Source organism: Podarcis tiliguerta (assembly GCF_965153285.1).
Source record: "Podarcis tiliguerta genome assembly, chromosome: 6".
In the NCBI taxonomy this organism is placed as follows: domain Eukaryota; kingdom Metazoa; phylum Chordata; class Lepidosauria; order Squamata; family Lacertidae; genus Podarcis; species Podarcis tiliguerta.
In genome coordinates, this window is record NC_139539.1 from 38,509,457 (window position 1) to 38,524,127 (window position 14,671).

At 42.4% G+C, this 14,671-nt stretch overlaps 1 protein-coding gene across 3 annotated transcripts; it reads right to left on the reverse strand.

Annotated features, from left to right (window-relative positions):
* Positions 1-933: 933 nt before the first annotated feature.
* LOC310679400 (uncharacterized protein) lies at positions 934-14,289 on the reverse strand. Of its 3 annotated transcripts, XM_083444639.1 has the most exons (7): positions 13,852-14,288; positions 10,156-10,221; positions 9,233-9,292; positions 8,097-8,135; positions 4,544-4,570; positions 3,593-3,668; positions 934-1,549 (listed from the first exon to the last, which is right to left on the reverse strand). In XM_083444639.1, the coding sequence occupies exons 1-7, from the start codon at positions 13,943-13,945 to the stop codon at positions 1,474-1,476; spliced, it is 438 nt and encodes a 145-aa protein (XP_083300765.1). In that variant the 5' UTR covers positions 13,946-14,288; the 3' UTR covers positions 934-1,473. The 3 variants fall into 3 exon arrangements, with proteins under 3 accessions (XP_083300765.1, XP_083300767.1, XP_083300766.1); XM_083444641.1 differs by lacking the exon at positions 3,593-3,668 and having other exon boundaries at positions 13,852-14,289; XM_083444640.1 differs by lacking the exons at positions 8,097-8,135; positions 9,233-9,292; positions 10,156-10,221; positions 13,852-14,288 and adding an exon at positions 4,813-5,323.
* Positions 14,290-14,671: the final 382 nt, after the last annotated feature.

Below are 14,671 nucleotides of genomic sequence, written 5' to 3' on the forward strand. Positions count from 1 at the left end.
CAGATACACAAATTCAAACCCAACCAACTGGGAGAAAGGGCACCTGGTCAGGGGAGATGCAATCATGATAAACCACTGCAGCTCTGCCTCCTCACCGCACTGATCTTGCCTCCTGCTGTACAGATAATTCCAGTGGCCAAAGCTGAGAGGTTACTCACCCGCCAGTTCATCCAACCAGGTCTCTGTAATACAACGCAGGTCAGTATGCTCATCCCAGATCAAGTCTGGGATGGCTGTTGTTTTACCATTCATGGACCTGGCATTGATCAGCAGCAATACTTGAGCTATTGGGCCCATTTGAGATACTGAGAACACACACTTCTGTTCAAGGCACCATCTCGTGAGGCTTTGCATAAGATAAAAGAGTACCCAGAATGCCTGGCTAGGTGCTCTAATGGAGAAGTTAAGTACCTGCCTACAAACATCTATCTTCACTGCATCATGCTTCTATGTATCATGCATAGCCAGAAAGCAATTGGAAACAGCTATGTGGCATTAGCTGTATCAACCCAAACTGCAGTGTATAATCAGCTGCTTTGATCACTTGGGAGTAGAAAAACTAGTGATAATACTTAGTAGCTTTTATTCAACATTTCAATTTATTTGCACACATTCTAAGATAAACAACATTTCTTCTCTATAATATTTAATCAATTTAAATAAATATGAACAATTTAGATTCTAAAACAGTGTATAACAAACAAAATACCTTCATGGATATAGCAAGCTTTAATTCAAACCATACGAAGCACTGCACTTTTCACTCTAACTGATTTTAATGGGAGAGTTATTTTACTTAACTTGTTCCCACTGAAATTAAGGTGTTGAAAAAGTGTTCTTGATTTTTTTGGTTAAGGATGTAGAGCTTTTGTTTGCGTTTGACTCATATATATATCAATCACATATAATTAGGCATATATTACTGTTGTTTACACTTTTGAAAATCCTGTAAGTAAATCAAGGCAGCTTTTAGAATTCTGCATTAGAAAAGCAGGAGAAAGTCAAAAGGTTGGTAAATTTTAACAGCTACACGTGCTCCCTCCGTTTCGTGAGATGGACAAGATTCTAGGAAACAAATTGTAATATTTCACATTTCCTACACAGAACCCATTACATCTTTCCATGGTTTGAAGGAAGAATAATGCACCTTGCCAGGGTAAATATACAATCAGTTCTGCTTGGCTCTGTATTTGATTGCGTCACTTAAGAGACATTCTTCAAGGGAAGTTGGAACCCAGTTCTATGCAAAAAAAAGAGCAAATGGAGAGAGTTTTGTTGGGGCCCAGTACTGCTTCATGCTTCAAGTAGCTGGATAGCCTGGATGGCCAGTTTTTAATGAAAATTGCTTTGGCTTTCCACATAGTTCTTCCTTCAATTCTCATTTCCAGTTGTAGAGTAACAGTTCCAAATGAGAACCGTTAGGAAATAACAATCAGCTGGAAGGGTGCTGGAGCACAGCCTTACTGCAGAAGGCTACTCCACCTGGGAACCTTTGGGTTCCAATTCTGACGCGTCAAATTCAGCAGGGCCAGCAGGAGCTTCAGGTTCTCTGTAAAAATAAAATAAAAAATTTAAAATTAACACCTATATTTTGACCATTACATCATTTTGTTTAATTTTCCTGTCGGGGAGGAGAAAAGCAACACAGAAATACATCTGCATTCCACTTCATGTTATTCATTTTTTAAAAGTAATGCAAGTAACTGTCACACTGAAGCTGTAGCAATGCTGTTGCTTCTTGAGCAGGAAAATCAATTCCAGAAGCTACAGAAAAAGCTGTAATGCACTGATTGTTAGCAACTGCAGGATATTAGAAGTGAAACAGATTATATAAACACGACAGATATAAGAGTGGGAGACTAGGGCTGGCTGATGTTAAGTTTTCAGCATCTCACTATCTCACCAGCCAAACATCACAGTTTGGTGATACACTGCGATGATGAAACAAGCTGCACTGCCACAGCCGGCAAGACGTATGGTGAAACTGAGGCAGTTCTCACTGCAGGAGCTGAGGCCCTTTCACCCTAGCGCCTTACAGGCTGGGGTCAATGCAGCTGGCCTCCGCTCCCTGCTTAGTTGGGGGCAGAAGGGCTCCCACCCCCCAACTGAGCGACCACCGATTCCTCAGCAGCATCGGGCTTTGCTCAGTTGCGGGATGGAAGAAGCCTCTCTCCCACCTCCCCTCAGCCAAGGGGAGGCAACCATGCGTCCCACAGCCGAGCAGTTAAAGGATCCCCCACCACGTCGCTGGCTTGCAAGAGCCAATGCTGGGCTGGGGGATCCTTTAACTGCTCAGCTGAGGGGAGCGTCAACTGCGCTCCACAGCCAAGCAGTTTCACGGAGCCCTCACCCCCACTGGATAATGTGAGCCAATGGTGGGATCAGATGCTCCATCAAACTGCTCAACTGAGGCAAGGGCAGCCACACACTCCTCAGCCGAGCAGTTTAAAGATGCAGAGGGAGGAACTATGCAGCTTGTTTCTCCCTTTGTACCATATGAGGGCAGAGTGGTGGTTTCACTCAGCGAGCGCTGCTAGCAGAGGGACTCAAGAGCGGTGGCAGTCTCACAAGCTATATACTGCTGAGTGAAGGTGATATTATGGTTCACTCCTGAGATCAATATATCACCCAGGCCTATGGGAGACACACAGCCTAACTCTAGAAAAATAGTGACTCCTAACAGATTCCTCTTAGAGAGCCTGCCCTTCTTTCCACTGGGGTTGTTATTGCCTCTGAATCAAACAAAACTCTTGCCTTTGACAAAACAATAAGTATGATTTGGGTATCCAATCTGAATCCCACAAAAGTGTTAAAAGACATGTAACCAAACTGTGACAGAAATCATTGCACTGAATATTGATAACGAGTAAATAATGACTGAATTAATTCATGGAAACAGATTAATTAGTGTTCACAAACTATGGGAAAATATATGCGTCATATCAAAACAGTAAAATCATGCATACAAAGCTACAACAAAAATGGACAGCTCTGGATAAAAAAATAGAAAGAAAAGCCATGCAAGAGAAATGTGCAGAATAAGTTATTGTTGCAAATTGTTGGTTTAGATTACAGCACTGGCCTAGATTCTTCTAGGGAAAAAACCAAAACAAAACATTACTGCCTTTAGACAGAACTGTTCAACAAATCAATTTTCTTACTATGTCTGAAAGCAAAAATCACAGACCGCAAGTACACATTTGTAAAAGAGAGAATAATGTTTTATAACTTTATTTAATAGTAGATTTCAAGATTTTCAGGGAAAGAATAGTCATTGTGAAGTCAGCATTGGCATAGACAGATGATGTAAACTGAGAAATACCATTTCTGTCACATCTGAGCACCAATGCTGGAAATGGGATAAAATACTGACTAGCCATTCTAGAATAATTACTTTGCTTTAGTTAGCTTTTATTCTGTTCTAGCAGATTAGTGCAACTGTTCAACAAAAAATGTGCAAGCCCTTTCTGAACACTAAGCACATGTATGCAGAAAGTGTGAGCAAAGTAGAAGTCAAGAAGCGTATGGAAGCTCACTCAGCAACCAAGAAGGCTACAGAGAATCAGGGACAGCTTCTCTTGGGCTGACTCACCCAGTTTTCACAGAAGATCGGTATTTCCAAAATACAGCAATTAGAGCAAGCACAACTAAAACAGCCAGGATACATCCTTGAAGGGAAAAAAGAGAATGATATACCGTAGTACTAATTAATAAGACAAAGTAATTAGTTTTCTGTTGAGGAAAAGCAATAGTATCAATAGAAGTCACAAGACAGGTTGTTACCTTGCAATGCTCTATTGACATTAAAGTCACTCAGGTGGATAAGTTCATGTGCTACTGGGTATTGTAAGTCTCTAGACACATACGTACCTCAAGCAGCAAATCCACTGTACATCTGTAGTCACCCCCTTTTGGGGCAGATGTGCCGTTGTCCTCAGAGATTGATTGCAGCAAAGAGTTCTTCCTGCCCCTAACAGATGTCAACTCTGCAGACTGAGTGGCCCTAATGACAGTCAAAGAGCAACTCTCCAACCCAAGCAGTGTGTGAAGCTGAAGCAGAGTCACCAGGTTGCCCCCAAGACTGAGGGGGCCCATCATGCGTGTGGATGTCACACGTATCGCGTGTCATGCATGTGCAGCGGAGGAGACCAAGCACTCTGAAGGAGCTGGCCATTAGCCCTGCGATGTGTGTCTCTCACACACAGCCACCTCAACACTAGGCCCCCTGGAGTTGGCATGCTTGAGCTCAAAACACCCTTACTCCTGCGGATTTTTTTAAAGCACCAGTAACACCCAGGTGCAAGAACATTAAAAGTCACAGCATGGGGGAAGTCTGTGCTGAATTTGGAGACAGCTATGTACATTACAGGAGCAAAGATAGTGGAGAAAGCAGAGCTGGCCTCACCAAATAAATAAATAAACAGCAGATCTTGGAGAAAAGTTTGCACCCTAAGCATATTTGAAAAAGAATCAACATCACAAGGCATGAAAGGTACAATAGCAGTGATTGTACACTGAAGTAACTTGCTCTGTAATTACTTACCAACAATAATTGCGGTGTTGTCAGATTCTAGAAAAGAAGTAAATAAAAAGTGAGCTAAAATTTGAAGCGATGTACCGTAATTGTTACAGATCGTAGCGTGCTCTCTCTCTTTCTATGCATGTATGCATTTGTGTGTGTCACACACTGAATAAAATATAGTACAACTAATAACTGGAGTTAATCTACTCCAGAACACAACGAAAGACTGAATTTCACTGGAACGAAGTAAATGGGTTTCCCACTTTTAAAAATTTCACATATAGTGGTACCTCGTTTTGAGTCTGCCTCGTCGAGTGTCCGTTTCGTCAAACGTCCGCAGCAAACCCGGGTTACTTCCGGGTTTGCCACTCGCGCATGCACAGAAGTACTAAATTGTGCATGTACAGAAGTGCAAACGCTCCGTGTGTGTGTGTGTGCAGAGTGGCGCTTTGTCGTGCAAACTTTTTGTCTAGCATCCGGGACTCCGGAACAGATCCTGGTCATAAAATAAGGTACAACTGTACATTCCAAATTTGTTCCTCTAAATCACTTACTTTAGTAATTCAAATCATCCCAAAGCAGTTTATGGAAATGTTAGAAACATATCAAGTAATGTAAGTATTAAAATATACATTTATAAAATCAACAGCAAACAATAAACAGTGTCAGAGATATACACATAATCTGAAATAGAGTAATATCTAGTCAGGAAAGCCTACACATACAAATGTATCTTTAAGTGTCTTACAGCCATAAAACAATTGTAAAATATATTCAAAATCAGTAGATAAAGTTAATATAGCAACAAGTGAATAGGCAAGCTTTAAGCAAGCGCCTAAATGACAAGAAAGCTGGAGCCTGCCTGATGTTCACTTGAAGCAGAATCCAAAGGGCAGGCGCTGCCACACTAAAGTCCCTGGTCTTATTGGACGTAAGATGAACCTCAGGAGGACATGGCACTACTGAGAGTGCATCTCCTGAGGGTCAAAATGTCCAGGCAGTAGTATACAAGGTAAGGGGTTTCCTGGTTCCACATTGTTCAGGGCTGTACATGCCAATAACAAGACTTTAAACCTGGCTCAGCAGCATATTGGCAGTCAGTGCAGCTTTCAGCACAGATGTTAGGTACTGTCCATGGGACCTCCTTCAGCAGCTTTATAGCAGCATTCTTTACTAGCTACAGCTTCTAACCCAATATTAAAGAGACATTGTGCATACCTTTGTAAACCAAGAAAACTTTATTAAAAATATTAAAAAAGGAAACACCATACAGAGCATGTTGCCTGTACTACCATACTAAATTACCCAAGAACTGTATCTATCACACCAGCTGAAGTCAAGAGAAGGGCACTCCTAGCCACTGAACCCATTTGGCCCCCTGGTTACACAAATGGCACCCCTATAGCACCCTAAGCTCCATACCTGCTTCTTTAGAGGGAGTCCAACCCCATTCAGAACAAGCAACTGAACTGTTTCCCAGTCTCAGGATCTGTTCACCTGCAGACTTGCCATCTTACCAGGTTTCATGCTCAGTTTATTAGCCATCATCGAGTCCACCACTGTGCCAGGCACTGGGGATAAAATCATGCCCCATAAAACTCCACAGGTGCCAGGGGGCTGAAGGGTACTTCCCCAGTGCTACTCTTTGGAACAGGCCTGGGAGATAGGATTGGAGCCACTGTAAAACTGTGCCCCATACCCATCCTATGGAACCAATCCAGGAGGATATCAAGTTTGATGGTATCAAACACAATCGTATTTCTTTCCTTTTTTTTAAGTTTTCAGTTACATCATTTCAATTACATCATTTCCTATTTTTATACAGTAGTCCTGTTACCAGGACTCCAAGACAGTTCTTTTTACTTCTTGCTTAACTGCATATACATAAATTCCTTTACCTCATTATCCACACTCTCCTATCTTTTATGTTGTCAACTGTTGGTCACAAAGTATCCTCTACCTGAAGAGTTCTGTTGGTTGGTGGCTTGAGTTTGCAGTACATGCAGAAAGTAGGCACAATTATGTGTGGTTACCTGTGTTCAGGAGGACTTGGAGTGAAATTTATCTCTAGTTATTTGCGGTCCTGTTTCCTAGTCCACAAGTCCCCACAGTACCAGGGAGCGCCATAGCATTGTTCGGAACACTCCGAAGAGATTGTGTCTACAGACCCTTGCCACTTGCCATCCAAGAAGTTGCTCACACAGGTATAACGTTTGCACAACAGGCTACTTCACTCTTGCTGTTGTGTTCGGCACTAGTTGCCACTTCCAGAGCAATCCCAAGGGCAAGCCCACACAAAGCATATGACAGCACTCCAGGTGTGAGGTTGCCAATGTGCGATCCACAGAGGTAAGATCCTGTCCATGTAAGAGCATAGAGCCAAAACTAGTGAAAGGTGCTTGCTAGCAACCAAAGGGGTTTTCTTCTAATGATAATGATAATGCCAAAAGGAGTACTCATTGTCTGGAGGCAGTGATGGGTTGGATGAGAGCAAACTACCTGAAGTTGAATCCAGGAATGACTGAGATGTGATACCAGGTCCAGGATTTTCTTAATGGGGTTGCATTACCAGCTTATGCAGAGATGGATTCACCAGGCCCTGAACATACTCTATTGTACCCCTCAGCTAGCTCAAATAAACCATAATGAGCAAGGGTTGATAAATCAGGTTGTGAGTTGGACAGCTACAAGTATCTGGTCCATGTCCTCAGGCCACAAAAATAAAACTGGTCCCATAAAACTGGGTTAAGACTGGGCACTGATCACCTCATTTGGTACTTCAGTAATAGTAGCATTCAAGGCAGCAAAAATACAGATGGCTTTTTTCTCAAAATGCTTTGCAAATTTGTCTCAGCCATTCTCCAACTGCAATATATGACAGTTATTCCTACAACACTCCAAAAAGCTCTGAACAATTATTAAAGGATGCCATGGAAACAGCAAAAAAAGCCTTTGTAGCTTTCACTGCCAAACACTCCAACATGTGTCTGGTTAAATTCATATGGAGCCTTACACCTCTTGCACTCCAGCCTGCTTCAGTGCTGCAAGTACTGCAGAAAACCAGGGAGCAAAGTGGGCTCAACAGTGCCAAAGAAGGCATACAGGGGCAATCATGTCAAAAGCCCGCTGTATCTCCCTATTCCAATGTGAGATTAAGGTCTCAGGAGGACTGTTGGCTGCCTACTACAAAATCCCCCAGAGGAATCCATCAAATTCCATTAAGTCTCAGGGGGGCGGATCAGATTAATGAGTCCTCCCCAATGCAGAGGAAGGGTACTCACAAGACAGATAAATACATAAGAATGAATATTTATATATGGAAGGTCCCAGGTTCACTGCCCAGCATCTCCAGGTAGCGCCCAGGATGTCCGCTGTCTGAAAACCTGGAGACTTGCTACCAGTCTGAGTTGACAATACTTAGCAAGCTACCAACTGTCTGGGTGGAAGGCAACTTCCCATTCTCAGCTCAAAACCATTTCCTGTTTTTAGAAAGCTGCCATATTCATTAGAAGTGCAATACCAAATCTAAAAACAAGTTTATAAATTTGCTGTAACGTCCACTTTTCAACTGTACCTAGATCGTCTGGAGGAAGCGTTGTCTGTGGACCTGGTCCTATAAAAAAAGAGGGGGTTGTTATTTTTATATTTATTTATGTCATGCGTTTCCCCCCAGACAGGGAGTCTAGGCAACTTACAGATAAAATAGTAGCAGCTAAAAAAAGTTATGTAAAAACAATTAACACTAATATAACTGTCTCTGAGAGAGAGAGAGAGAGAGAGAGAGAGCGCTATTGAAATAGAGATAATAATAAAAAAATCACAGCACCAGCCCCACCAGTTCATAAAACATTGCACTGGAATTTATGAAAAGCAGTTTAGAAAATTTTAAAAGAAAGCAAAGAAAACTGGAAAGCTTGCTTGAATTTCTTATACAGTAAAAGACATGTCTTAGTACAAAGAGTAGCATTCCATAAGTTACACAATTCACAGAAAGCCAGGCAGAGCTAAAGGACTCTCTAGCATCTAAAACAGCAAAAAGCCCCACAAATAGGAAAGTAGTAAGAATAAGCAAATGAAGAAAATTAAGAAAAAGAAGAAGAAAAAGAAAAGAGAATAAAGACCAGACCCTCTATCACAATTATATTTTAAGGGTCATTTCATATCAAGTGATCCAACTTTTTTACCTCATGTCATCCAATTTGCTTCATATTTTGTACACTTATTGAATGATCAAAACTAAGTTTAAATCTTTTTTAAAATCTCATCTTATTTTTGAGTTATGAGGGTTTGAAATTTCAATAAATAGACAATTTTGGCCTTGCTGAATAGCTGAACAGCGTGACAGTTTGAAAACAAAAACAGAATGTGGGATCAGGCAAAGGAAATGGAATGCACTGACTGGGGGAAATAGCTTGCTAAATTCTGAATAGGCACAGTTCAGAAGGAAGGCCACACACCACAACATTCTGTTACAGGTTGCTCTTATGGTGTATAATTCCAGTGTCTCAAAATTACTACAGCACTACCATGTACCCAAGTATCCTCATGATATTCTTCTAATAAAATCAATCCTCTCTCTGCTGACGTATCTCTATAAATATTGACAAGAGTCCATTTCCTCCACTGGTTCTATCCATAAACTCAATTCTTGCCCCCCCCCCCCACTTCTTGAAATGCATCCACCAATAACAGTGAAAAGCAATTGTTTACCTGGTCCGGGGTCTACGGCGCCCTCTCCTCCGTCATCAGTAGTTGGTGGTTTTGGACCACCTGTGTAAAGAGATTTTGAAGTGCTGACTACAACTGCACTTACTCCTTCTCTCAAAATTAAGAACCAGGAAAGTCCATATAAGGTGCCACATGGTCTCAGGACACTGTCTTTGGACTCAGCTTTAGGAAGTTAAAATAGTTTTTTTAATGAAAAATAAATTGCTGTTATTTATATTTTGAATTTTTTGATAGTCCAACTTTATTTCAACATCTGATTTTATCTGTATTTTCTCTCTAATACTATATTGGATTTGTCCATCAACCAGCTGGTGACTGAGTGCATGTGGGCAGTCAAGGATGACCATTACTGCTGCCGCCACTAGCAGTGTGGATGCAGGAGACGGGACAGAATGAAGGAGAGAAAACTCTGAGTAGGCTGGTGGAGTGAGCAAAGCCAGCAAGTGGCCCAAAGAAGAAATCACTGCCATGCCCACATTGCTGCCACCACCAAAAGAAGGAAGACCGCACTTCAAAACTGCAGGCTTTCTTTTGTGGGTCAATATGGCAGGGGGTGGGGATGAAGGAGAAAAACAATATGGCGGGAGGCCCCAGCAGGAACAATGAGTGAGTCACTGGCCCGGGCAGGTGGAGCAGGTGGTGAAAGGGCGAAATCACTAACCAATATCATGGGTTGCTACTGGAGGAGGAGGAGTGAGGTCCACCAGATGCAGTGATCCCCTCTCCTCACTCCTCCCCCTTCTTGGTAAGTGGCTGTGACCCAAGAAGTCAGGAAAACAACAGAGCCCCATCCATGCTGCCACCAAGAGGTTTCATTATGAAATCTTATATATCCTATTAGCATACATGGAGTAAGATAATCGTGACTTAAATCTGAGATATTAAAGTCACATTTTCTAACTCACCTGGGGTAAGAGTTGTGTTTCCGGGTTTGGTGGTGGTGGTAGTTGGTGGGACAGTTGGTGTGGTAGCTGGCAGAAAAGAGAGCAAAGAAATAAGGATTCTGCAACACAATAGCTCTGACATTTATTTATGAATTTATACCTTGTGCTTCCTCCCAAGGAACCCATTTAAGTGTAGTAAGATACTTACACATTCTGGAACAGGAGGTTGCCAGGCATTGTCAGCCCCACATTTACTACTGCTACTCCCCACCAGAGTGTATGCAGGATCACATACAAACTTTACACAACTGTTATACTGTATGTGTTCACGGGCTGGACCACAGTCACTCTTCCATTTTTTATTTCAGTTCTAAACAAAGCCAAGGGACGCGGGTGGCGCTTTGGTCTAAACCACTGAGCCTCTTGGGCTTGCTGATCAGAAGTTTGGCGGTTCGAATCCCTGCAACGGGGTGAGCTCCCGTTGCTCGGTCCTAGCTTCTGCCAACCTAACAGTTTGAAAGCACGCCAAAAGGTGCAAGTAGATAAATAGGTACCGCTCCAGCAGGAAGGTAGATGGCGTTTCCATGCGCTGCTCAGGTTTCGGTGTTCCGTTGCACCAGAAGCGGCTTAGTCATGCTAGCCACATGACCCGGAAAAACTGTCTGCGGACAAACACCAGCTTGCTCAGCCTGTAAAGCAAGATGAGCGCCGCAACCCCAGAGTCATCTGCAACTGGACTTAACTGTCAGGGGTCCTTTACCTTTATAAACAAAGACAAGTAGGTACAAAAGGTGACCTACAACTCACCCCTTCTTACAGCCTACAGTTATTTCATCACCTAGCTGCAAGTCTTTTGATTTTACTATTCTGCCATTCTCTAAACTTATTGTAGGACATCGCCTTCCTAACAGGAAAATCAGAACAAGCATTAGCACATGCAGCCTTCATACTTTAAAAGGAAAAGAATCGGACACCAAGGCCATTTCCGGCCTTGTTTGAGCATTCATCCTGATTTGTTTGGGAAGAGGCTATATGACAAGGTATCAAAGATAATTTCCTATCACATTCTTTACTGCAAAATGTCCAGGTTGTTTTGTTTTAATCATATTTGGTGTAAAATATATAAAATTTACATACATATATAAAAAGATTTACTTTGGAGAGATTTAGCCAAGGCAGTACAAAACATAAGGGGGGAAACTATAAGATAAAAGAGTGCATAGGAAACAGCTGCCTACCATTACATGTAATTCTATTTTTAAAAAATAATATTTATTAAATTTTCCATTTTAACAATCCAATAAAAACCACATTAAAACATTCCAAATTATAATACAATTGAAAAAAAACAAATATTCAATGCCAAATTATATCTTTTGGGTGGCTTCCCATGCTCTGAAGTTCAGGGGGTGATGATCTAATCTCATACTGAATTTCTTAATTAGTCCAAATAGTCCAAATAAAACATTTCCAATGTTGATCCTTCTTTTTTTTTTTAACAGCCTCCGAATTAGTTTAGCAAGTGGATTAGTCTATTGTAGTTCTGTGTGAATTCTTTATTTTCCTGTTGTAATCCAAAGTCCTCAGCTACTCACTTTCGGTTTCTTCACACAACAGCAAATCTCAGCGCATCACATCCAAGACAAAGGGAGGTCTAGCCTTCCACCATTAACACCGGTCAGATATCCGAAATTCCCTTCTGTGATCTTGTTCCAGCTGCTAACAAGCTGATGCATCAGAGAAACCCCATAACTCCCATCAAGAATTCTTTTTATCATTCCATTGAGGATGTTGCCAGAATCAAAGTCAAAATTTCACACAGTCAATTTTGTAGTTAAACCGTAACAATGGCAATAACAAGATATTATTTCAATCCCGCTTGCATTTCAAACATCAGTCTTTCAGGGGAGATTTGCAGAATAAACAGCAAATGTAAAGTATATAAAAAGAAGGTAATGGAGGCTCATCACCCCCAGTATCTGAATTAGTTTAGCAAGTGGGTTGGTCCATTGTGCTTCTGTGTGAAATATTTTTAAGTTTCTTCTCTTTATTTTCCTGTTGTAATCCAAAATCCTAAACGAAGCAACTTTCAATTTCTGCACACAAAGGCAAATCTCAGTGCGTCATATCCAAGACAAAGGGAGATCTAGCCTTCCACCATTAGCGCGGAAAAGATAAAAAATAATAATAATGTCATTTTGTTTGAGAATATTATGCTTCATAGGACATCCATGATGGTTACATTACTCTTCTTTGAGCTGTGTTAGAAACCCAGAAGTGATGAAGAACAAAACTGCATCTCTATCCTTGATTATCATTTTTTTAATCACACTTTGCAAAAAACAAAAACAAAACAGCAGCTTTTCTTTAAGGTATAATTGGTGGAGAAGTACCTACTGAACAGAAAAAAACCTATTTATGTATGCTACCACAGCTGCCCAAAATATCTATGCCCAAAAATGGAAGGAAGGAACATATGGATGGAACTATCACACAATATTATTATTTGTGATATAACCAGTTCAAAACTGTCTGAATAACTGTATAAATTTTGAATAAATGTGAGCTCTGTGCAAAGGATGCAAGGAGGGAACAGGTCCAATTAATGGTGGCTATCTTAAATAAACGGGACTTAAAACAGCAGAGTAAGTTAGAGAGCATTCCCAGAAAGATGACATTGCAGAACAGCTTTCCTTGGAAGAATACCATTTCTAAGGACAGTTGTACCCATTTGCTTAAATGCACCAGAGTAAGGCTGGAAGGTGATCCAACATCCCATGTTATCAAGAGGCAGACCCAAAGGACAAAAATCATAGGAACAGGCAATTTTGGGGCAAAAACCTTGGAAAACGAAGGAGCACTGGTCAGTTCTATCCATTCCTCTGTGTAAGCAGACTGGCCATCTAGTTAGAGCAACTACTTTTTATAACTATATCCCCGCAGAGCCTGTTTTGAATGTGTTGTATTCTTGAGGGATCTTGAGTAGATGAAACTAATGTATAATTTTGCAGATTCATATGAAGTCCATGTTTTCTTCCTCCAATCCTGGGTTGCATTCATGACAAATCCCCAACAAATATCCTAGCTTATTTGAAACCTTGCTGGTGACCTTTTGGTTGGCCCTAACAAATGTATATTTTGCCATATTACGGCCTTCAGCTTTTCAAGAATTAAAGTATAATCCTCATATCTGAAGATAGGTGGTATATACAACAACCACATTTACCCTCAGTGCTGCACACTTTACTCTTTTAGGAAGTTTTGAAGGCAACAAGAAAAGGACACCCTTAACTTTTAGTGAATTTTGATGCCCTAAATTTACATGTTTTGAAGTAACTGGCCTCTCAGTCCATACAAAGAAAGTGGCTTTCTTGTGCTTAAGCTCTCCAAAACAACACAAGAGGCCCGCAGCTCATCGGACAGATAATGCTAGCAGCCGCCAAATTTGACCTGCCAGCTGTTTTGGGACTACCATTCCCATCATCCCTGACCCCTGGTCCAGTTAGCTAGGATTGATGGGAGTTGTAGTCCCAAAGAGTTGGAGGCCCAAGTTTGGCCATCACTGCCCTACACTGAGTGGTGGGAGGAGTTGGACTTCTCCCCATCCCTGAGAAAGCCTTGCTTAGCCCTCAGACAACATTTAAGGTGCTAGATTTTCCGTCTTTTAGGCAAGGCAAGGCATGACCGAAAGGAATTCTACCTCACGCCCCGCCTCACCTCGAACTCTGGACGACGAGAGAAACAGCAGCAGGAGCAGCAGCGGCGGCGGCGACAAAAAAGGCCCGCCAAAGGAGCAGGTGAGAGGGGCCATCGCAGCAGCAAAAAAGGAGAACCCTTTGGGGCAAGTCAGAACAAACAGAAAGCACCACAATGGAAAAGCAAGGCGACGTGGCGGGCCCGGGAAGCAACTCGAGGGGAAGGGAGCGTCGGCGCTTTTTTCAGACAAGGGGCGTGAGCACTAGTGGTTTGAGCTCAGGAGCTCCAGGAGGAGGGTGAAGAGAGGGAGCCGTCTCCGCCGTTATCGGTTCCCGGCCTTAACGTCCCAGAGCCGCGCGCATGCCGGTTGGAGGTGGCGGCAAGGGCGCGCGCTCAGGATTGGCGGGTGGGAAACGTGGGGAGAAGAGCCGCGTGGTGCCTGGTCTGCTCTCTGCACCGCCGGGGGGGGGGGGGAGAGAGATCGTGGGATCTGCGCGTGGCAAGACCCCTTTCGGCCGCTTTGATGTGGGAAGTAGAGCAATCCGTTTGGCTCCAGCTGAGCTGCAGCAGCTGCCGAAAGGAGCCATCCAACCATCTTTGGGATTCTGTTCTGAATTTGTGTAGGGTTACAAAAGGCCTTTTCTTCTCCCAAAGTCTTACAAGGCAACGAGAGAGTTAGATTCAGATTTAATCATCCTAAGATGGGCTACCTACCCAGGTTCCTTCTACAACACGTGGAGAAACTGCTTTATTGATCACTGGACCACTATTAGTCTTGTCCACTCAATCTGCCAGAGCCTGGCTTCCGGTGCAGGGTAAGTCCCTAACCACCTGGTTTAGC

Excerpts from the sequence above, each read along its gene's own strand:
- LOC310679400 (XM_083444639.1), bottom strand. The coding sequence starts at position 13,945 with ATGGCCCCTCTCACCTGCTCCTTTGGCGGGCCTTTTTTGTCGCCGCCG. Across the intron at positions 10,222-13,851 it reads CTCGTCGTCCAGAGTTCGAG|CTACCACACCAACTGTCCCA; the intron begins GTGAGGCGGGGC and ends CTTTTCTGCCAG. Across the intron at positions 3,669-4,543 it reads CAACACCGCAATTATTGTTG|GATGTATCCTGGCTGTTTTA; the intron begins GTAAGTAATTAC and ends TTTCCCTTCAAG.